Here is a 26,056-nt window from a genome sequence, read left to right as displayed (position 1 = left end):
TCACTGTCTCGATCCGTGTGTCCGTACCATACCCAAACAACACACTTCTCTTTTCCGTGTAACACGCGTGTGGCGCAGTGGCATGGCAACGGGTCTACGGTACTAAAGGCCTCTGGTTCGAATCCGAGTTCGGGGTATGGATATTTGTAAGTGTATAGTGGGTAGAATTGGTGGAATAGCCTTGGTTGAAACTCCGTCCACTTAAAACTAAAGTCCAAAAAATAAAATAAAAACACTTAATAAACAAATACAATAATGTGTCTTTTATGGTATTTTTTAGGAGTCTTCCAATTATGCATCGTTTTGTTCAAATTGCTTACCCCCCTCGACCCCTCCATTCTACCGATAAGGTATTTTTACAAACCTAATAGGACAAAAAGATCGTCAATTGAAACTTTTTTAAATATTACCCTTTATATTGTGCCGGTAACTTAGTAAGCTACCTAACTAAAATCATTAAATACAAATTTTTTTATTCCATACTCAAACTGGATAAGCTAGGGTCAGTTTTGCAAAAATAATTTTTCGGTCATAGGTCGAGGGCGGTCGCGTGATCTAAGAGTCTTAGGGGAAAATCCCCATTAGCTGATACCGAAAATAAGGTGGCTTATGTTTATGATTTGCGATTGCAAGTTCGTACATTTTACTTTAGGTTAGATCATAAATCACATTTCTGTCATTCTCTGACCTAGGAGTGAGCTCCGAATCTCTTACGCAGTAAAACGCGACCACTTTCAACAAGTTTTGTCTTAAAGACAATGTGTAGGTAATTGCAATGATTATGTTGGTTTTAAGCTACTAGTAATAAATTATAGTAAGCAGGTAGTAGTATAGTATCAATATCTACCATTCATTAGTCAACCCCTATTTAAATCCATCGCCAGTTGACCTGTGTATGGAGAAAAGCGTATGGTCATAAAAACGTGCGTTAAGTGGTACCTACATGGAGTTCGCAGATGGCGACATAAACATGCACGCCGAGTGAAAACATGGGCATTTAACTTTGTAGTGAATTGGCAATTTGCATAGAATTGATTATAATTTAATTCACTCCCTCCCCCCTTAATATCTTCTGAAATATTGATCCCAGCAAAAAAGTGCATAGAAACCTTTGTGTGGATAATTTTATGTAGATTGCTGTTAGCTCCACTCCCATCTATCAATATCTTTGATATGTTATTTAAGACCTCCAACCACACATATTCCAGAATTCGCTTTCGTACGAATTATTATATAAATCGATTACTTAGGATATGTTGTCACACAAAATACGATTGCAAAATCGCCTTCTAAGGTTAAAGCGATAATTCAGATGCCCCAACCCCAAGATGCTGAATTACGTCGATTCCTTGGAATGATAACATATTATTCAAGATTGCTTCCAGATTTATCAACGTTAACAACACCTTTACGCAAATTACTTGAACAGGATGTTAAGTAGGTACTTACGTGTGGTCGAAGAAATGTGATTCTGCATTTTCTATATTAAAGAAAGAATTAGCTAGTGATCGTGTAATAGTGCCATACGATCCGTCGAAACCGCTAATTTTAACAACCGATGCCAGCCCTTACGGAGTTGCTGCAGTATTGGCCCATACTTCCGAGCAAGATGACCCTCTAGAACTTCCAATCGCATATATGCTTCACGAAGTCTTACCATTGCTGAAAGAAACTATTCACAGCTAGAATGAGAAGCTCTTGCTATAGTGTTAGGAGTGAGTCATTTTAGTTAGACAATATTTCATAGGCCGCAAGTTTACATTAATTACAGACAATCAACCGTTAGTGCGTATTTTTGAACCTAAAGCAAAAGCGACGAATACAACTAGTGCACGTCTCATGAGGTACGCATCAAGTTGATCATCATTTCAATACATTACCAAATTTAAGAAGGGAGAGGAAAATTTAAATGCAGATTGTCTTTCCCGTGCACCTATTTGTCTAATGGTAGTACTGCCGATGTTGCCCTTAACACTTAATTACATCACGATAATGTAGAACAGATATTTACGATTACCAATGACACTATAAATTACTCCATATACAATCAAGTCTGAAACTGAAAATGATCCAGATTTACCAGATATCATACAAGAAATTCAAAATGGTCGCTATTAACCATTATCTCCATGTACACTATATTGATGACGGTGTTTTTTACAGGGGCCATAGAATTGTTATTCCACAAAACATGCAATCAGATTTGTTAGAGGAATTGCACACTACACATTTAGATTTAGGTGTACAGAAAATGAAACAGTTATCCAGACGCTATTGTTACTGGAAAAACATTGATAAAAACATTGAAAACCAGGTAAAATCTTGTCGCGAGTGCCTAAAAAGTACGAATGCACCAACACAAATTATAACACATAAGTGAGAATACCCAGCAGAAAATTGGGACACTATTCATGTGGATTATGATGCAGGACCGATAAATTACCAGCATTATTTAGTTTGCATCGATGCAAAATCCAAATGGGCGGAAATCGAAATTCTCAATGAACATCCTACATCTGAAAATAGAATCGAACTTTTACAGCGAATATTCAGTCGGAACGGTAACTCAAAAGAAATTGTGTCAGATAACGCAACAGTCTTCACCAGTGAAGAATTTCGTTGCTTTTGTAAAGACAATGAAATTTATCAAAAAGTGATTGTTCCTGGTTATCAGGCAACAAACGGAAGAAATCCATTGAAGCCAATGGCAATCTTGAGATTCCGTCAGAAATAAAAGTAATGCAAATATTAATGAGATATCGAGCCACACCACTCATCGATAAAATACTTACATAGGAAATTACGAATTCGCCTTGATTCGATTAAACCAATGCTTCAAAATCAAAAGGCAGTTACTACGGCATCTTCTCTTCCACCATCACGTGGTATTCAAGAGGGGGAGAGAGTATAGTAGCCCAATTTTTTATAAACAACAAAAGAATTTGGAAACCAGGTTCTATTACGAAGAAACTAGGCCAACTTCACTTCTTTGTAAAATTGAACGAAGGAAGAACTTTAAAACGTCATACCTATTTATCAACTCCGCCGTACAAATGTAAAAAAGTGCATTTTCAAATTACACCTCTGGAGCAATCATCACGGAATGATGACTATCAACACTTTGTGTCTGATACAGAGGCGGATCCAGACTTCGATTTGGGGAGGGGGGGGTCATGGAGTGATTTTTGTGACTGGGTGGGGAGTGGTGTGCACATCAGAATATTAAAAAAAAACATTTTTACTGCATATAAGAACAATATATTTATATTACAAATTCAGCTCGTCTTCTGGAGCTTTTCCCAAAAGTGGTAATAATTTTGTCGACGTCAAGCTGAATCTGGCGGTGAATATGGAGCAAAGCTAGACCAGTGAGCCGTTCCTCCTCCATAGTTGATCTCAGCCAAGTTTTGAGCAGGCGCAGGGTTGAAAAGCTTCGCTCAGCGGTTGCCGCACTTACGGGCAGAGTTGCAAGAATTTTGAGCAGCATCTGAATACATGGGTAAAGGTCAACATCACAAGCCTGAATGACTTCTATCAGAGAATCCGGAATTTTCAGGCCATCTTGAACCATACGTTCCCATTTTGCCACCCACATTGTAAACTCGGCTACGACGGTAGAAGCAGGAACACCCCAGAGACCTTCATATCGTTTAGCCACTTTCAAATTGAACAGCCCCATGACATCTGGAGAGAGCCTGTCTTTCAAGTCGGAACTAACGCTGTCTAATAGGGAAATGAATACTGCCCTTCGGAAGTACTCTTCAACGATCTCAGCTGGGTAGTTTTCCCGATGTCTTTGTCGACTGGCGGTCCGCGGTATTTTTAGCTCAACGTCCATTTGTTCAGCAATCTTCTGTGCTTCAGAAAACAACTGCTGGAAAACAGGGTCAACTTCCTGTCTCTTCTTTTCGAGAACGGACATCGTATCCTTCAATGCGTCAGTTGCCTTTTTTAGGTCTAAAGACGATGTTTGAAGGTAACGGCTCAATGACACAGTTGTACCTAACACATCATTCAGGCACGTGGTGGTGATGATGAACTCTGGGGAGCGTAGAGCATATTTCAGGCATTGAGCGTCTGATGCGGATTTGCTATCTCTCCATGATGCAATGTGTTCAAGAACGTCACATATCTTCACTAGTGTATCTCCCTGAAATTGTAGATGCCCATCATGCCTCTCTACCCAACGCGTCTCGCAAATACTTTGTAGTGACTTTCCACCTAGCACGTCCTTAAAAACGGCATGTCGCTTTGCGGAAGAATTAGCAAATGCTACAACTTTCTTCATAGTTTCAGTTGCGTTACGGCAAATGACAACCTGACTAGATTTTGCCAGTGAGTTGTTTAGTGCATGATTATTGCAGGGAGAATGACTTCCGTGAATAGCTGTCTTCAGAAGCTCCTGGGCAGCACCTTTTGCAGAAAGGTTAATGTTTAAGAGGGGGTCATGACCCCGATAACCCCCTCCTTGGATCCGCCACTGGTCTGATACTCAAGGACCAAGTCAACAAATACAGCCAGATTCTCAGCGTCACCCACAGAGCAAGTGCAATTGCCAGCTGATGAAGAGCAGTATCCGCGGCGAAGAAGAGTGACGCAATTGCCAGCATACCTGGATTATATTACGCGCTGATTCTGGAATCTTCCACAAGTGAACTTTAAGAGAAGGAGACTAGTGTTTTTCATAATATAATAATATAGAATCCGGAATGCATTTGTCAATGTATAATAGTATATTAAGATACAAGTGTATAAGACTCAACGAGTTTAAGGGCACGACGCAAAGCGGAGTGCCTTTAACGTTGCAATTATACACGTGTATCTTATAGTATTTTTTATTATACCTGCAGTATAATTTAAAAATAGGAATTACAATGAAATCATATTGACGTTGTACTCGAATTCATGTCTAATTAAGTGGGCTGGGTGTTCGTAATTTCACAATTGCCATGGAAATTTCACTTGACGTTTGCTTATAAAAATCATCGTCTTTGTGAATAAAACGAATTCCGTTGAAAAAGATAATACACCGTCCATTAAATCGCTTGTTGTAAAATCTAAACAAACGTTGGTAGGTGGAAAATCTCAATCCAGTAAAGCCTATTATCAAGCATATGAAAAGTTGTTTCCATGGATGAATAGAAAGTTACTTACGAATAAAGTCTTAAATGCATCGATAATGCTGGCATATATGAAGGAAATGTCAAAGGTATTTAAATCTGCTATCTTTTGGTGCATTCATTCAAAACTTCACTTATTGCTGCGACTAAAAAGTGGAACAGATTTGGAAGCATACCCTAAATTACGCGCGTTTGTAAAAGCTTCAACTAAAGGATAGGTACAAGCCAAAGAAATGTTCTGCATTTACAGAAAGCGACTTAGGAAGATTTTTTATTTCGCCCAGATGACAGTTTCAAAAGTCATACTTGAAGTATCGTTACTTAGCAACTTTAAAGCACGTGTGTTTTAAAGGCCTTTTTTCGCACGCATTTGAGTGTTTAAAACGGAGATTGTGATTCAGGTATAATAAAAAAATAAATGTTCTACGTTATTCACAAAATATTAAAATCTTTTTGCATTTTGCAATCACATGCCTTCAGCTCTTAGCAACTGTTTAACAGCCAAATTGGCAAAGTAACGTGTGGAACATTTTTGTGCCCAAACGCCATCAAATTATCACATGAACTACCTACTTATTGTCATTTTACTAATGTACAAAAGTGTAGATACATATTATTATTTTTATTTACGTCTAATCAAAGAACATACCACACATGCTAAATATGTTGATGTTGTTCGGGTGTTTACATGAAACAACCTCAACTTGATAATGAAAAAAATTCCACAAGAAATTTTTACTATTGAATATTAATCTTTCACCGTGTATGCAACCAACATTACGAACGAGTATGTTGAATAAGCTACGGTTAGCACGTGGGCATTTATTTCGCACGGGGATTTCGCGGTTTTTTGGCGGCGCCAGATTATAGTTATTTATAATTTGCGCCACATTTTTAAATTAACCTAAAATGAGCAATTGTTTCGATACGCTTAATTAGGCACGTATTTACGAATTGTTGTTTTCTCTGTCCAAATTATTATTTTTTAAACCCAATCGCATTATTGCTATTTGCGTAAGAAAAAAGCGAATGTTTTTTCAGTCATTAGCGGGAAAATGATCCGCAAATATGAACAACTAAACAATAGGATAGAAATGTAACTAATTTGGAGGTAACACAGTTATAATTGCTGACGTTCATAGTTTGATAGAAGATTGAAATTAATAGAATAATGGATAAGCAATTATATTTTAGTGCGTACTTTGAACTAAACTATGAGTTCAATCAGGTTTGGGATTTTTCCACTGAATTAAAAATATGCTAACAGCATCTTCTCTTGTTACAAAGAGTCTTTTGACCGCTCTTGGGCAGGCAACGTTCAAGAATAAGCTAGCTCATCTTATTGGACAGTCGCATCCATCTAAATTTACGATTTCGTGGGGTAGGTATTTTTATTAATAAAAAGCAAATTAAGAATTCAGTGGAAATTTCCACATCCTCTTAGCAACAGCCGAAACATACTGCGTTTTAGACGAAATTTTTTACAATCTAAATACCTCAATTACATGAAATTGCAAAATCTATGAGGACGTGACATCAAAAGTCAAATCACATGAAAATATTAGCGCTAAATTGTGTTAAAAAAAATCAAGGTTAAAGAACAGAAACACGAGTTTCATAACAAAGTGTGGTTCTTACGTCAGGACACACCTCCCAACGTCAGTGGCTTGACCCCCTCAGCCCACCATTAACTTTCAGCTTCGCTAATATAAATAAGTTGTCTGCTGACTTCGTTTGTCGTCCTTGAAACAAATAATACTAAATACCATTGACTTGCATACGACAATAAAGCTATTTTAAGGTTTAGCAGGCAATAGATGAAAGCCAGATTTGCGATTTTATGCTGTCATCCCAATCAATTTTGATAAATGCTATTTACGCTACGTAGATTGTAAATTCGCAAATTCTAATTCTTACACGCCTTTATTAGACTATTTGTGGAAGACGAACATTGTTGCACCTATTCAGGGCAATGAATGCGTCATTTATTTATTGCGGCAATACTTCGGCATGTGAACCCGCAGGATTCAATAATTTGTTTATTACTTCAGCTTTTACCGGCAAACATTAGATCTGCATTATTTAATGTTATTCATCAGGTATTGCGCCAGTACAAAACGAAACAGCATATTTGCGTAATTTTTCAAAAATTTCGTAAGCCTATCTGAATAAAGCAAATAGTTCTGTCGCCGGGGTATCTTATTATCTTTTTGTAAGATAAAGATAAGTAAAGCTCGTGCGAGCTGTGGGTGAAAAATATTTACATAAAAACGTAAATCTCTCGAAAGAAATTAGCTTCGGTTAATTAATTGTGGGATTGATGTACATAAATTTTAATCATGGTAATATGCAGTCTGCTCATAGTTTTAATCCTAATAACCACTTATAAAGTTGGTTTGAGTGGGTCATTTCTGTTAATGCCAATTAATTGCGAGATCTAAGCTCAAAAGTGTATCCTACAGTTTCTGGTGGAAAACCATTACGCTCTTAGTTCCATCAATTTATATTTGGAGATGACTTCATTACATTATTAGCGAGATCACGTACGCTTTCCTGAAACTAAACAAAACCTATAATTATTTAAATCACATTCCGACAAACGAAATAGCATCTTCAATTATGATATCAAAGGACAAATGCTGGAACACTATAACTGCACCATTTTCCATGAAAATTTATAACATGCTGCCCAATGTGCAAAAGTATCATTGAACTTTGTGGTGCAAGATTTGTCAATCTTGTGCCACTTGTAATAAACACACTTGATTATAGTATGGCGTGTCATATTCAATTTGCGAACTTTTTAACACACTCTTCGAGTTTAAGGGGTATGTTTATAAATAATAATCGGATTGGCTAGCTCACGTCATGATTACTATAATCCAAAGTACCTACAATTTGGTCAGTTAGAACCATTGCATTTAAAATGGTGCCACGATGGCACCGTGTTTAATTTTGGCTCGATGCAGGAGTTCGTTCTTCTTCATGGGGTATCTAAAAAAGTGTCGAAACTTATTTCGAAGGTTGCTGCCTGTGAAGGTTTCCATGGGCTGTTTGTTTTACTGTATTGTTATTGTTATCAGTTGCGTCATGCAAAATATATAGATAATAATCACTTACAGGAAAGTGTTTTCCCTGTCAAAGAAAACACAGCCAGTACGTTGATAGCATTATATTACTAGTGTTTTATCAAGACCGGATTAGCCGAACATCGGGCCTTTGAGTTATGATATTGTGCCGCCTTCCACCACCGCCTTTTATTAATTGGTCCTAGATTTGTCCATTGGCGCATACTTACATTTATTATAATAATCAAGTTATACACTGACGATACACACCCTTAATAATAGTAATGAAAACATAACCCCAGACTATAGAAAAAGAAGACTATTCTCAGGACATAGTTTCAACAATTTCTTATCCTATCTTGTGCAAGAAAATTGGGATCAGGTTTATCAATGTACAAATTCTAATGAAGCTTTTAACTATTTTTTCGAAATGTTCAGATATTAGTTTGAACTATGTTTTCCGTTCAAAACCCCTAGAATTGCTAAAAACGGTAAAAGACCCAATAAACAACCTAGGATTACAAGACAACTTGTAGATCTGAAAAATAGGGTAATTGATTACAGAATAATGTCTCAAAGTTTTCCAGTACTTGGTACAGTATATCGAAACCTTCACATTCACTATCAACAGCAATCAGTAGTATCCAAACTATATTATGATAAGATGTTAACAAATTCTTCGAACAAAATGAAAACAACTTGGAATATTATAAATTCCATCAAAAAATCTAATAAAAATACATATATATAGTTACTAAAAAATGGAATAGAGGTCTCCGATTCGGAAGCAGCATTTGATAACTCTGTAAAAAGCAATTCTAGTCGGGTTTTCACGAGCTTTCTACGGATATAACTAGGTTATGGTTGGATGTATGAGTATGAAGCTGATTTTATAGGCCCTTTAGTTATATTTGTCGCAGGTGTCTTGTCAAGTGGGCCTGGGAATATGGATGAGTAAAATCTGACAATTTTTAGAATTTGCGAATTTACAATCTACGTAGGAAGCGTAAATGGCATTTAGATCCTTTATAGTTTTATTGTTTATTATTCTTTACACATGAATTTGGAGTCACTTCAAACGCATTATCTTGATGTTGAAAGAGTACATCACGTGCATATTTGATGCCCGCATGTATGTGATTCAAAGATGTTAAATTATTTTTCTGAGGGCACATAGATTTTGATCAAAACATGTCGAAATCATTATTCTTGCACCGAGATCGTTGGGAAAAGGACCAAGAGCATTATCTCAATGCTCAAGACATGAATTTGATGCATTTTTGGCGACCACGTGGATTTTGATCAAAACATGTCAAATTCGATATTCTTGCACTGAGATCGTTGGGAATAAGATTAAGAGCATTATCTATTGCTCAATACATCAATTTAATGCATTTTTTTTAACTATAAAATGTATTTTGTAAGATTAAAATACATTGTTGTTAAAAGTGATTGTAATACTGAGATTCCTTCGATATTTCGATTTATCGGTTTACTAAAATTGATTATTGTCGTATGCAAGTCGATGGTGTTTAGTATTATTTGTTTCAACTGACGACAAACGAAGTGAGCAGACGATTTATTTATATTAGCATTCAAAGCTGAAAGTTAATGGTGGACTCAGGGGGTCAAGCCAATGACGTTCGGAGGTTTGTCCTGACGTAAGAACCACACTTATGAAACTCGCGTTTCTGTTCTTTAACCTTGATTTTTTAACGCAATTTAGCGCTAATATTTTCATGTGATTTGCCTTTTGATATCACGTCCGCATAGATTTCGCCATTTTATGTAATTGAGGTATTGAAATTGTAAAAAAGTTCGTCTAAAATGTATAAACAATTCAATATGTATGGGTTGTTGGTAAGAGGAGAAAGCAATTTCTTGTCAAGTGGTCCTGAGAATATAGATGAGTAAAAACTGTCAGTTTTCGTAACTACCAACAAAGTAAACCAAATCCCAGCGCAACTCACTCACATAGGCAAAGGCAGACAGACTACCTTTAAAGTCTGGCGTGCATAAATAACGATTGGTTCAAACTATTTTGTTCAACAAATATGTATACATCGCGTCGTGGACATCGAGTAATCGAGTTTGGTCTTTTTCCCAAGAAAATGGAAGCATAAATAACGATATCGACATCTAAAAATATTTTGCCCACCAAAAATGCTTCTTGAGCATTAAGGAATAGAGTTTAGTCATTTTCCAAACAAATCATAACGATTATGACCGATTTTGGGCAACAAAGGAAAGGGGGACGCCAAAGTTAATTTTTGATAGCTGCACATTTGGAACGCGTACACAAGCTTACATATAGCAAAGACCCGAAGTCGATACGACGTTTAGGGACTTTCGTGGGTTGCGCTTAAAAGAGGTGAAAATAATTGTCTCTTCTTTACACCACACACTTCGTACTTTACGATTTGCATAAAACAAATAATCAAAGCAATGTCATCGTGAACCTGGCAGGTCACCTGCGACAGGCGGATTGGACAGGTGAACCTTAATTAAGTGTTACTGTACTAGAAGCGATAGTTTAAAAACCACATTTGATTATGAAAGTCAATGAATGCTAAAGCAGACCAACATAAGAACTCACCCAAGGGTCCAAAAAGTGTTGGGTGCTACTGCTACGTTGCCATAAGTTCCAAAACTTGAGTCCCTTAATATTAACGATCGTTAATATTTTGAAAGCATAATAAAGATAGTTTATTAATTTGGTAGTCTGTATGTAAAATATAGATGTATGTTTACACGTTAGAAAGTGTTCGAACTAGAACTTAGAAAATTTCAATGGAACTGGACAATAAAACTATAATTTTACCGCGTTAACTGCAGAGATGTGAAAGTAGAAAATTCCTTGTAGTCTACCGTAGTATTTACGTGTCAATAATGATGTAGATGTGGACAACTTTCAGCACGTACGCCACAAATAATATGTAGACATTGAAGGCAGCTTTTCTTGTTCGTGTTCATCCAATCAAAACTAAATAAATAATGTATACCTACTTGGCTTTCAGAGAGAATACACCAACAACTAAGAATTCTCCTTCGAATCATTCCGATTCTTCAGTTTATTCAAATTACTCTCAGGTTACTCACACTTTTCGGATTCTTCAGCTCCTAACATGTTTCAAATTTGTCAGCTTTTCAGACCCTCTAAGATTCCTCCGATTGTACGAATTTTTCCTCAGATTCGACGAATAAATTATCTTCTTCAGACCCTTAAAATCCCCCGTCTAATTAGGTTTACCTGTTTCTTTAGGTTCTTCCTGTTCCTCGGATTCTTTTGTTTTTAGACTTCTACTATTCTTTAAATAATCCTTCATTTCTTTGGGTTCTTTCCAGGTTTCAGATTCTTAGGTTCTGAGTTTATTTGGATTCTTCGGATGTTTGAGATTACTTTGCGCATTCTTCGACTTTAAGACATTTGAAATTCTTGGGTGGCTTTAGGTGACTTTGTAGGCAATCCTTGAAGTCTTCGTTTGATATTTTTGATGGTTGCCAGAATTTCTTCATTTACATTTAGAGTGTCCAAAAAGTAGAATTTTCAATTCCTATAGGAATTGGTGTACTTGTGTTTCCTGCATCTTAGTAGTATATTTGCTATGTCTGGTTGTAACATCAGTCCCACTTACATAAAATTGATATTATTCAACAAATTCATTCGTTTCTTCAGCTTATGAAATTTTGCGAGTCTTCCGATTTTTAGTACTATATGCCTACAAATTCACTCTTACGATTATTCGTATTCTTCTGATTTTTCCAATTCGTTTGATTTTACGATTCATTTGGATCCATCATGCGCTGCGGATTAGTGTGATTTTTCGGATTTCATTAGATTCTAAAAATTATTATTCTTTTATTCTTCGGATGCTCCGAATCTTCTGAATTTTTAGTCTCATTGGATCCTTCCTTCCAGATTCCTAAAATGTTTTCTCCATTTTCTTCCTAGCGTGTAACTGTTTGTTAGCAACCATCAACCAATGTATAGCAAAGAGGTTGGTGTTCCTGCATGATGACGTTATTGTCAACCTCATGTGGTAATAATACAAAACGATTTTACAACGTAATTGTTTCACTAAACATTTCGTATTCCAAATCGTCCGCATGATGATGACTAAAATAATTAACAAATCGCGAAACGGAATCGTACTTTGACCCTCATTCATCATGCGATCTCTCGCACTAAAGGTGAACGGTGGCATCTCCAGGCCAAATTAAATGGACCTACCGTCAGTTCCTATTATTATTAATGTAATGATTGTTGATCATAGGCTAGCAACACATGGTGGGTAAGAGACAGGCCCCTTCGCGTGGCGACCAAACAATTAAACTGAGATTAGGCGAGACTTAATAAGATTTGTCGTAATTGTAAAATTGTAATATTTGGCAAGATTGCTGTTGAACGTCAAAGATATCATTGAAGTGACTCGATACGTCGCCACGTGCACCGTAATGTTTTTGGAAATTGTCCATGAACTTTCGTTTGTTACTTACCTATACGCGTAGTTAACCATTTTGTGCCAAAACCTCCTATTGTATACTAGTAGGTTATAGGTATAGTGCAAAAAGGGACAGTTCACAATATTTGAAGTTACTGTATTACTTCTCTATTGGTTTCGCGTTTCGCTTTCTGGTGTCTATTTTCGGACCGTTGCTACCGCTTGAAATTTCATTAGCGTCGTAAAAATTGGTTACATAACTTACACCTACTAGAGTCTAGCTAGGGCAATCATAGTCATGCTGTCCTGCCATCCCCTAATTTTATTCGATTGGAACTACAGATTGTTCAATAAAAATTCTTTAACACTGACGTCTTCAAGATTTGCTTTTTGCTTTAGAACAGCAGAGCTTCCTTTTCAAAACAAAGGGTGAATCTACGCCTTTTTACCATTTACAGTGCCAATGTATTGAAATAAATGAAGCTACACAAACAAAACAACCGAAAAGTGATATGATTTATGAATTATTTTTAGAAAATAGACTTTTTCTATTAAGTAAATGACAAAAATTTTTTATTTTTATTGAAATAAGTAATAAACATGTTTCGCAAGACGATCCTTGTGACTTTGGTGTAGGAGGAGCGGTCTGGGAAGCTGAGGCGTTACAGCTTCGAAATCCGGAAAATAGCGAAACAGCAATATGGGCCCAACTCTACCAAAAAAACACAGGGACTCGGGGGGTTGTTTTTTGTGTTTTTCAAATTGATATTGCTGAAAGCGACGTAGGTATATTTATGGCCACGTAGGTGAACGGAGTGAATGATAAAACTAACATTACATGAATGGAACAAGTTAGTTGCCAAGGTTCGCACAGTTTTGAATACTACTGTAGATAAAAGCGTCCTCATACTATTCAAATGCCGGAAAAGAGTTTTATGATACTCTAAAGAAAGTATTTTGAGCGGGATTTTGGTGTGTTGCAAAAAATATAAACAATTCCCAAAATGCGGAAAAAAACATCGGATTTTCCTGCCGGGCGGCCTACTTTTGTGATAACGTTCAACAATTAACTAAGGTCCCCTGCTATCATAAAAATGTTATTTTGTTATTTAAGCGCGCCTCCAACAACACCAAAGACAATGTATTTTTTGCTATCGTAAATTACACGGCCTTGCTTTCTTTAATTCTTGTTTTCACTTAATATTGAGAAACTACAATCGGCTAATAATTAATTAACGGAGCTGAAATCATACAATATTACAATTCGTTACTTGTGTTGGCCTTATCGGTGAACGATGCTACAAATTAAGGCTCGTAACTTTACCTTTTATACCCAACTCCTAGAAGATACACAAATGGGTCCAGAAGTTTAAGTTTTTCGTATTGAAGCCCCCCACTGAGTTCGTCCATATACCGGGTGTTCATTAAAGATTGTGGTTGCTATATGGGAAAACGGGTGCTTGGTTACAGAGGGACGGAAGTTATTTAGTAGCCGGATGTATTAATTGACTTGACGTGACCTACAATAATATAATGACCGGTATGTCGTGTAAAAAAATAAAAAAGGAGTAAATGAAGTAAAGAGTAGCAAAAGAAAATGGAAAGTTAAAAGGCAGGTTAGTAATAAAAGGCGAGTGCGAGTACCGCTGGCGACAACGGAGACAAGCGAAATTAAGTACGAATGTTTTATGTATAGCGATTCTTCATGTGAAACTACTCGGCAAAGCGGTTATGCAAATACCAAAATGACTGGAGGGATGATACGCAAGTCGTGGAGCACTTTTTTTTGTTAATTTTATAAGGGAGTGCGGGTTTTAGTAGACAGACGAGTCATCCACAGAGGGGTGTGATGAAATGAATCTATTCCACATATGACATTTCACATTTGCTTAGGTGTTAGTCGTTTTACCATAATACGTCCATGATTATTAAACATATCTGCTTAGGCTTTAATGGTTATAATGGTACATACACCTAACATCTAGCCAGGGGGTTTTACCAAGGTTTTACCGCAACCAAAATGAATGTGCTGGAGACGTGAGTCAGTGAATAAATTTTTTGCTCAAATTCAATAGAAGTAGGTAATTGAAGTAGACATATTAGACAAATGGTTCAAGAACTTCCTATGCTCGACCTACCCTGAAGTGGACCGCTTGTCTGAGACAAAAAGGGGTGATGGTGGGCCACTTCCTCCTTTCCTTATACTTCAAAATGATCAATGTTCATTTTTCCCTTATAGAGGGCCTTTTATTACTTTAAAAATGCTATACATTTAATTAATTTCTCTTAACGTGCAACGTATTTTCTCTCCTATGTGTGATAGTAGATGCTTTTCGGATGACATCCCCTGAAGGGTGACTTTCAAGAGCAAGTGCGCATACCTAAATCTGTTAAGTCGTAAGTGATGGTTTTTTAGGATCATTTACTTTTGGGCATTCCATGTTAATTTGCTTGTCATTATAATGAACTCCCACTTCGCATTTTCCTAATATATGCTACACATTTTATATGGCCCATGAAAACACGCTCACATTGATGAATGACATAAAAAACAGAAAGGTTTAAGGTATTTTGGCAAAGCACCTGTCCAAAATAAAAATCGATGGGTTTCAAAATTTGCCATTTATTCCTTGCATTTGCAACATACTGTATACACTTAAGGCCAGACCAGATGTCGCATTAATTATCATCGCTAAGTAAACGTGTATAATTACGTCATTAAAATTATCCACACTAATATTACACATTTTTTATTGCAAACTTATTGCTCATTGTTTTTTCTATAAATGGACCTCTAAACATACGTAAGCAAAGTACAATGGGTAGGTACATTATATGGCATGTTTCAACCAATGTAGCCATTTTTGGGACATTCAATTAGTTAGTAAACTTCCACTCCGCTTGTGAGGTAGGTACTTACATATGACCAGCTGAGCCCGTCCTGTTTCGCAGGAACTATATCTAATACACATTTTTTCGCTGTACAATGTATTTGATAGGTTTATACACAAGTGTTTGGGAGGTGCCATCAATGCACACTTGAAATCTGTGGCCCTGCGTCATTGATGTGTGAATCCATTTCATTTCACTTTTTTTTTATTGATTTCGTACATTTGTTAAGTGTTACAGTGGTTCAGCGTATGTCTGAAATTGATTCAAAAATCAATGTCGAGACAGAGTCACAGACTTTCGATGTCAAGAGTAGTTCCAATACACACAACTATTTTAATTATTCATTTCAGGACGTACCAGCTAGTTGGTAGGTAGGTAACAATTAATCTACTTCACATTCTTTAATTATATCAGACTAGAATAAAAGAGGCTACCTATTCTGAGTCGTCTAAAATAAGTTTTACCATCACCACACAGACAAGAAAAGGATTACACGTTTGTTTAACGATGTCATTAGTTACACCTGTATATCTATGGCTATATTGAAACTCAGCTAACTTGCTTGCTGTGTTTTTTATTCAACGGATCAAAAGTTGACTATTTCTGAGAACTGGTCAGTTGATTGGTCAACTGATGCCTATTTACTATGCACATGTGGACGTGGAGTTGCATCTCGGCCATTGATGAGTATTTGGTATTATCGTCGTATACCAAAAAGCATCCTACGTTATATTGAGGGAATTAAACAATTCATCTCGGTCGCTGTCTGTTTAGGGAATATAAAATACTTACCTACCTTTTATGATCTAGGTAGGTACTCATCATTTACGTTTTTCAAACAAAAGGCTATCAAACGCTAAATCGTAATACACCTCATCATTATACCACAACCACAGACCAGAACTGAGCTTATAATTCCATACAGTATAAGTATGAAATTAATAAAAGATTACTCAATTATTGAGTAATCTTTTAGTAATTTCATACTTATACAACAGATTACGTACAATCTGTGCTTATACTGTAGGTAGACTATAGTCTGCGAATTTTCCACCACGTATGTACCAACAGACATTAGTATTTTATCATTTTTGCCAATTTTGAAGCTAAAGTTCTATTTAAAAGGACAAAACTTCTCTAATTTGACTCTTAAATAGTACTCAATTTTGTCCTATAAATATATATTTTGCTATGTTGTTATTTATGAGTATGAGATTGTAAGTCTAAATATCGTGACGTGTCCTATAGGATATATACCTACGTGTCCACACCTTTGAGTATAGAATACAGAGTGTTATCAAAGAGGATTATCTTTATTTAAAAAAATGTAGTATTCATCTTCAAGATTGGCCAAATCATCAACCACCCCCACGTGATTACTTGTAACAACTCTGATGAATGAGCTTTGAGTTTTTTTAATCCTGTAGTGAATCCCAACGATTATTACCTACTTATGTTTGTAGGCTTAAAAGATGAAAACAGATCTTACTAAATCTGGAGATAACAAGCGTGACGTCTATACCTTTTATCTTCATCAAGAGTACGAAGAATTAATAATTTTACTTTATGATTGTTTGTTACTTTATATCTGAATTCGCTATTTGCACTTGTGTATTTTACAGCTCACTGCAGTAATATGTTGTCAGATAAGCTACAGACGCCTATTCTTGCGAAATGAGGAAGATTAAAGTTAAATACCTGCTTTTCAAAAATGAAGCCATTACGGATGCTTTGGAGCCACGTGCTTTACTTTGTCTTACTCTGTACTGAGACGCAATCATTGTCATGAGGTAAACGTCACAATGTATGGCTCTAAGCATACATACCTACTTGGAAAGAATTAATGGTTTATTCCCGCATCATTGTTTCTTTGAACATGGTCCTGAGACTTGAATGAATACGCCTATTCGAGGACGAGTAGGGCAAGAGTTAAACTTTATGATTAATTAAAACGAACCATAACAATGCATCTTCAGATTCGATGAAGAAAGGTACTTTACTATTCGAAAGAATTTTTGGTAATATGTATAAAGATCCGTTCACTATAATGTGTGCATGTGCATAATAATGATTGCCATTTTAAGTAGTGAGGATTTAGTTCTTACAAGAGGAAGAATACACGCAACATTGGATCCTAAAGTAAGACTGAAATATTACTATGCCCTCTAGTGTGGACCTTCAACTTCAAAATGGCATTTCGACTCCGGAGATAATGTCAAATAGTGTAGTATAATTAGGTTTGAATGAGTAAACTGAAATTACGTAATACGCGATAGATATGGTGTGCTAATTTAGGAATTGTGATTATTTGTACATTTCATTATATTTGTCCTTATTTAGAAGTGGGTTCGACGAGTTCTTGTCTTTAAAATATTTTTGGCGCATTTTTCCGAAAACACTCCGAACTAGTCGTTGTAGAACAGTGTTCAAAATATACTTCGAAACGTTTAGTAGCAGCTGCACAATAAATTAAACCGTGGCACCTCGTCCTTGACTACCTACTTTTGCCAAGAAAACGTAAATAAAATTTTACAAATTATGTAATCTAAGGTTTGTAACCTCAATTTACAATAAAAAATTACATCCAGAAAGGCAGAAAACTTACCTTACGGAGGAGTAACAAAGAAACACAAATGTTCCTATAGCAGTTGCATAACTATCCTACTTAATTTCCAAAATTAAAAGTCTCTTTGAACTGTGATTAGCTGATTACATACATGATTGGAAGTTTATCGGCAGTAGGTACTTTGAGAAATAAGAACAACTCTAGTTTTTCCAAGTGTAGTTCAGTTACATTTCAGGCAATGTTATGTTCAGATAACAAAGTATTGCTACTTATTGTACAATGAAATAAAAAAAGGCAAAAATAATAAATTACAATACTCCGATGATAATAATATAAGGGCAACTTTGTTCTTTTTCCATCTCCTATCTTCCGTCTACGCGCGGAGGTAACATCGAATAAAGCGGAGTCATACGATGCAACCCTTAAACTTCAAACTTTAAAGGCTTAAATTCTTACTTTAAAACTCACTCAATAACGTAACGCAAGGTAACAGGCTGGCATACAAAGGGGGTTGAACTTAATCTTCTTTGAAATGAATGACAGGATTCTTAAAAGTTAAAAATGACTAAATTTTGTAAATGACCCCGGGATAGGTCCTGACATACATTTACGGTTACATACATAAATTTCTCCTGATGCCCTAGATTTCCCTAAAAAGTGACTTGGAAATGGTAAAAAAGGGAACATTTCAAGATAAATGGGACACCCTGTTTACAATGTGAAAGGATATCGGAAAACAAATTTTTAAAATGGTTACTTTTGTCTGTAATATACTTAAAGAGCTTGAAATTCTCTTTACAATGATATCAAATATGTTGTAATTACCTTAGAAATTAAAGCTACAGTAATGTGTTTAGAACCAATCGCAGTAGCTGTGGAAATTTAAACATAAACATAAAATTTACAACAGGAAGCGAAGAAAACAAGTAAAAAGCAGTTACAGAAATAACTATTAGAACTTACGATAAATTTAAATACATTGCACTTGCTTCCTATGTATTATCATTACATCGAATAAAAACTCTTTAACATTTTTTCATCATTTGTGTAATTATTGTTTTGTTGCATCTTATAAGTTATATTATGTTTACTAAAGTAGTTTTGTGACAGACATGACATACGCATGCCTTTAGTGGTACCAAGTTAAACTTTTGAAAATAATTGGGTGAGGGGGGAGTTAACGCACGTTCTACCCTTCGTTCGTTTCGAAATCAGTGGGCGACGGGGCTTTGGGGGGGGGGGGGGTTAGAAGTTAATTTTATCTTTCATGGTGGTCTTGTACCAACTATTGCCCTTCTTTCCGTCCTCTTATCATAAAACGGGGTTGGGGGGGAGTGAAACTGGTTTTATCCTTCATGGTACTGTAATGAAAGGTCTCAACGAAAGGAATTAATTTCTACCAACCATAGTCCTCTTCCTCGGCGCTTATCGTGATCGGATATATTCCCTTATATCTCCAGAACGATGGTACTCGCAAAGGGCGATTGGGACTTCTGGAAGAAATATATCCATTGGTGATGTCAAAACCTTAAGAGTATATCTCGAAAACGGTTTATCGGACGAAAGTAGTCTCAAAGGCAAAATCTGCAGAATGGAGAGTCGGAGGATTTTGAATGTATGCCAGGCGGTCCTTAAATGTTTGTGTGTAAAGAGCCTCCTCCTGTTATAACCCAACCATTTACTAAGCTTTTTCAGTTTTTAAAAAATGCGCAATTTATACTTGTTTACACTTTTTCCGATCTCCAATATATAAAGGAAATCTACGCTTGGACACGCAAAATCAATCACACTGCATAAACTAATTAAGTGACATTTAAATATGCAAGATTACGATACTGGTAGTCGCAACCCACAAAAGAAATTACTGCTACACCCTCGGCTACACGTCGATTCGTCTCGCTTATGAAGCTACAGTTAAACCCGAATAAATTATCCTCTGAAACTGACATCCTTTCTAAGCAATGTTTTCTTCAAAAATCTCGTATATAACCCACTATTTATTTTCGTTCTGGTCCGAATTCCATTGTTATACTCGGCTAAAAACGAAATTTACTCTTTGTAAAATTAATAATTCTAATTAGTTCGCGATAGTCGATAATTTTTTTAGGATACGTTCTCTCGTAAATACCTCGGGCTGGGCTCCACGTTTTTGCGACTTTTTTTTACTTTTGTTTGTGTGTATTACAAATAATTCATTTATTGTGTACACTGAAGCAACGTTGCTCCTGGTAGTACTCCTATCTGAATGGGTAACCACTCCAAAACTGCGCTCGTTAATAAAAAAATGTGGCTTACTATTTGAAAAAAAAAGTTGTATGTAATTAACATATCCAAGAAACGGTGATTGCAATAGACACCTAGCTCGAGTTAAATAGCTATAAAAAAGTAAAAATTGAGATGGTTCTAATTTCCTTCACAAAATTGTTCTTATTGGTAATTTCCAATATAAATTTCAAAATAACTAGAACAAGTTCGAGACGACTTTAACTCAAAGGTAATACAATATAAACAGCAATTTTTTTGCACAATTTACCTTATAATAAATAGTCATGATGGGCCTATGAATTTGGAGATTGAACTTGCAACAAATCAACTTTAAACGAGAAACTAATTTTTTATCAAATACAATTTTCATGGGTCCACAAAAGATAAAAATATGTACAAACGGCTTCAAATTTGCTTAATTTTACATTATGATTTTTTTTCTTATAGATAATATGTATTTACTGTCTGATTTGACATAATAAACAAATAGTTATCATAGGTAGCTTTTTTACCAGGAATAAAAATGCGTGTAGGAATGCGTAAATATATAGTATATTGGTTGTGAAATTTACTGTCTTTTATTAATCTCCCTAAAATACACTCGATTTTGGTTTTAAATCAGGATAATTTTATTTTTAATACTCTCAAATTTTATTGCCTTTTGGAAAAATCTCTCCATCATAAGCATAAGATAAAATCGCTCCAGCTAAAGCGGTCGCGATTTTATCACACTTTTGATCTCTAGTGTTTGCCGTCGCAATAAAATTTTCGTGTAAACATAAAATTATCCGATCAAAATCAAGCTCCCGAATAAACCTAGTAGTATACATACACTTGGCCCCCACTCCTTTTTTGGCACTTTAATTCGTTGGGTTAATCAAGTCAATTAAATTGATTCGCGGGGGTCGCCCACGTGGGAAATTTGAGTAATTTCACGGAAGTTGAACTTTGATTTGATTAATTACTTAAAAATTGGTTCGATTTTGAACGTTATTGACATTATTTTGTTTTAATTGATTATGTCATCTATTAAAACAGATTGAAAAGAAATCTCTAATTCTCTCTTAAAGACTCGGTTGACTGGATATAAATCAAATATTTACCTTAATTATTGACTTCGCGCTCGACGTTTTACCTCGGAACGGCCGAAACAAAAGCATTAAGTATTTAGGTACGGTAGGTGGTGATACGAAAACCCCACGTGAAATATGAATTAAATAAACGTGCAATTCAAATAATGAGAGATCATAGGGCACATTGTGTTGTAACTTTTTGTGTAAGTAACGCCTATCCGACATTCAGAAGATTCCATAGTAGAAACTAAAGGCGCTGTGTAATTCGAGTTCTTGTAGGACTTGGAGTGAAAATTTGTGCAGCAATTATAAAACAGTCAATTATACATCTTCTATTATGATATTATACTGCCCGCCATAAGTATCTGAACACCCAGTGTGCTTTGATCAATTTTGATGAAATTTTCAGGACAGTTGTATTTATTTCCAAATAAAAAAATGATGAAAATTTCAGCATGATACAGTAACAACTAATTCAAACAACAATAATAATGTACCGTTTCTTCCCATTCAGCTACTCGACTACGCACACTTGAAATTCGCGAATCAATGCTAGCCTGTGACATATTGTGCCAAGATTCTAAAAGACGTCTTCGAAGATCATCTAAACTGTTTTCAGGTGGTTGTAAATCCTTTAGCCTCCGACCCATCATACCCTATATCTACACGTGTTCGATTGGTCATCGATCCGGCGAACGGGAAAGCCATGGTTCCATTATTATTATTATTATTAGTGTTGAAATCCTCATCGTTTCTTATTTCGGAATAAATACTATACTGTCCTGAAAAATTCATCAAAATTGATCAAAGTATAACTGGGCGTTCAGATACTTATGGCGGGCAGTATATAACAGAAACACAATTTGGTTGCGGTCTGTGTTGGATTTTGTATTATAATTTATTTATCTACTCGTTAGAGTGATTTCTGATGGAAAATTTTGATATGATGGAAGAGGGTGAAATAATTCTAGTGCAAAGAACACCCACTTTATAAACTTTATTCAGACAGTATAGGGTTGGCACATTATAGGCAACTTTCTCTCTCTGCTCTAAATTTGTTGCTTGATGGACAGTAACATAATGCAAAACATTGCACTCGCTCATTCTTTGGAGATTGTCCAAGTACTATAACATTTAATACACCTAACGCATTAACCTTTTTTAGCTGTCTAAAAATGCACTTAGCGATACGTTACGAAATTTTCCATCATTACCTATTTTAGATGTATTAAATTGATTCAATTTAAAGCGTTCCAAAAATGAATGCAATTGAAAAATTTATTGATGGCAAGTCGATTAAGTTTCATTTATCGACGGATCAATCAAATTTGCGGATGCCTCAAACTATTTAGCCGTGTCTTTCGAATAGTGTCAACTGTAGGATATTTAGAGAAAATTTCGACAAATGCGATCACATGTTTGTTTATTTATAGATCGAGATTCTCGGCCAACAATCACTCACAGCATTATATATTTGTATTAAAGCTGAAATAGGTGACAGGTGCTTAATATCGGATTGTACTTCATTGACTGAAACTGGAAAGCAAAGTGGGGTCAACTTCCCCTTTTGCTTGACGAACATTTCAACTAAAAATGTTTGATTGTAGTCACTACAGGCTGAAAATGTAAGTGGTTTGTGGAAATTACAAATATTTTATACCAATTGAAACTATTTTTTAGCAAGGATAGGGACAGTCTTCACTTCTACAGATTGATTTAGGCTTAATCCATTGTCGTACGATACAATCTGTAATTCAGCTTCAGCAAGACTTGTAGATTGCATTCGACTTGATACATATCACTATCAGAGAATTAGCAGTTGGGTAGTAGGTATAATGCAACAAAAAATAATTGATTTTGCTTGGACAACAGAAAAATCGCCAGCCGATAAGCTTAGTATGACTTTCAGCGGGTTAGTGAACTTTTAAACTGATTTGTTTTAAATGTGTCCTTTCTGGCAGTATCAGCTGCAGTTTGCGCATATTGGTTTAGGTGAAATAGGTACTAAATTTCAACAAAATCTAGCAAGGTGGTAGCATAGGTAATCTATGAATGGATTAAGACACGTTTGACACGTTTTCCTATAACTGCTATCAAATAATGAAATAACATAACCCAATAGTTTTTTATCATTTATCATTTTATTATTTGTGATCTATACAATAGTATTTTCACACGTCATCAGGTACAATTACATAATATTAAAAAAAAGACAAAGGACACGAGAACATGATCACACAAGGTACTGTTGCTTTTAAAACTTAAATGTTATCAAATTTACTACTTACTACTTACTACTTCACAATTTTCTTTTGTGTGTAAATCTTTAATCGACACAAAGCGCCTTAAGCCTAATTTACATTTGGCAAGTTTACTGGCGGAAAGTACTTTCTGCCAGTAAACTTGCTACCTTATCTCTATTTCCACGCATTTACACGTGGCAAGGTTACTGGCCGACAGTACTTTTCGCCAGTAAACTTGCCAAATGTAAATTAGGCTTTAGATCTATTAGCGCAAGGTAGTGTGGGATTCTCCTTCCGATCCAAGTTGGCATACGCACTAAAACTACTCCTTGGCCATAGCATGTTTACTAGCAGGAACTGTTTTCCACTTCCTTCTGCCAGTCAAGGGCGTATATATTGTATCATCCTCCATTACGTTGTCTAATGTACTCTCCCCTATTTATTTTCATCCGTGGTTTCTTCTCGCTGCCTATTCCTATTCTGTGCAAGTCCACCATGAAACAACCATTACCGCTCAAAAATTTAGTAACAAGATAATTGGCATGCCCTGTTTTATTATTTCTCGCCCACTTGCAGATTGTCGGAATTAGCCTTTTCCCCCAAGGTGTTAACATTAAGATTGGTCAAATATTAACCGCCTGGTCTACCACTTAGCCCGAATACGTCATAGAGAGGTATACATACGTCGTGGAAATCTACCTACATTCATTGAGTTGTGAAAATCAATGATTCCAATTACGTAAGATGGTACTGATGTACATTATTTATATTTTTTATATTTATGTTATGTTTTCATCAGCATACAGCTTTTTTTAATGAAGGCTAGCGACTTAGATGAAAAGTTAATCTTTAGTTTTGTTTAGTTTAAATAAAAAGCGATTAAATAAGAGAAAGACCTTTTATATAATTGAAGATTATTATTGTTAGGGATTGTAACAAGTGAATCCATCTTATTCTTCTTATCTTACATTAATATTGGAGTATCAGTTCTAAATATTAATAACTAACAAGAGAAAAAAGAGACACAATACAAAAACAGTAACAAAAGAAATCGCAGACATGGCAGATTTTCAGAACATTTCTTAAACCCCAACAAAACACGATACCTTGGAATAATCAGGTTTGATCACTCTCAGGGCCGGATTAACGTTTCTGTAGGCCAGGGGCTAAAGATATTAGATATTAATTTTTATTGTTAAAAATGTATGCTGTGCAAAGTGCAATGCGTAATCCAATCCAACTTACTTTTAAAATATTAAGAATGTGTTTGCCTACACACCGTCCAGTCTAAGCATTCGCATTAATTTCGGGAATGCTGTTTAACAGGAATTTATGTCGCACATAACAATACATACCCTGACACATAGTTACTTATATACTAATACTAAAGTAAAGGTTAAGCTTATCGAATACGAATACCTACAGATTTTTCATAATAGCAAACCAGACATTAATATATTATGACATACTAGAAAACCGCTTTAAAAAGGGAGAGACAAAATCTGTATAAATCATAAATAGTACATCCTTAGACTGGGGCCCTTAAGGCGCGGGGCCTGGAGCTGTAGCCCCCAAAGCCCCCCCCCCCCCTTTAATCCAGGGCTGATCTCTCTTTATATAGTATGCCTGCAAAACGATTTACTAAACCTCCGGCTGGTTGCACACATTTTACGCCTAATTGAATTGTCTCTCAAAACACACTCTTTGGAAACATGAGATTCACCAGATGCCAGTGCCAATACTCGTTCGGTGATTTAGAATATTTTGTGTAGATGTCGCCTCCGGTTTCAAAGTCGTGAATAGTTACCTACTTGTAGATATAATTGCTGAGATTTGAATAAATATTTTATCTTTTTTTCGCTTCATACAGAGCAGCTATGCTGCTTTATCAACATTATGTAAGTAATTAACACGTTAAAAAGTAATTTGAATTATATGCATATTTATTGCGCAAATACCGACATATTTCCCACGAAATAATGTTGTTAATTTAATTAAAATACCCGCGCTGCTTTGTTTTTGTAGAGAAAATTTAGACTCAAATGTTTTGTACATGAGAAGCACTCTGACCACTTCATATCTTTAAAATGGTGGCGTTTCAAAATGGTAAATGGTAAATCTATTTCGCTATACAGTTTGCAAAATATTTTTCAAAATTCAAATCAAAATTTAGCGCATTATAAATACTGTCGAGAGGTATATTTTAGACGTTTTGGTGCGTAGGTACTTAATACAGCAAAATGCGTATTTTTTAACATATTTTGATGCTTTACATACCAAAATGTCTGGAGTGATTTTGATTTCAGTCGTATTTTAAAAGTTATTTTGACGTCCGTCATTTTAAAATGTCCGCTGTTTTGAAACTGATGTGTAATGTTCAAAGTGTT

General features: G+C 35.6%; 2 protein-coding genes across 2 annotated transcripts in view; one reads left to right on the top strand and one right to left on the bottom strand.

Annotated features, from left to right (window-relative positions):
• The window catches only part of LOC116172474 (aquaporin-like), a 62,870-nt gene that overhangs the window by 3,106 nt on the left and 33,708 nt on the right, over positions 1–26,056 (top strand). The window lies entirely within an intron of this gene.
• Positions 3,263–4,288, bottom strand: LOC116170759 (zinc finger MYM-type protein 1-like). The gene has a single exon (XM_031487262.1). It carries the CDS (start codon positions 4,286–4,288, stop codon positions 3,263–3,265), a length of 1,026 nt encoding a protein of 341 aa, XP_031343122.1.

The sequence above is a fragment of the Photinus pyralis genome, unplaced genomic scaffold (genome assembly GCF_008802855.1).
Source record: "Photinus pyralis isolate 1611_PpyrPB1 unplaced genomic scaffold, Ppyr1.3 Ppyr1.4_LG5, whole genome shotgun sequence".
Classification (NCBI taxonomy): Eukaryota; Metazoa; Arthropoda; class Insecta; order Coleoptera; family Lampyridae; genus Photinus; species Photinus pyralis.
The sequence above is the reverse complement of the archived record's forward strand: the minus strand, read 5'-3'. Positions and strand labels throughout refer to the sequence as shown.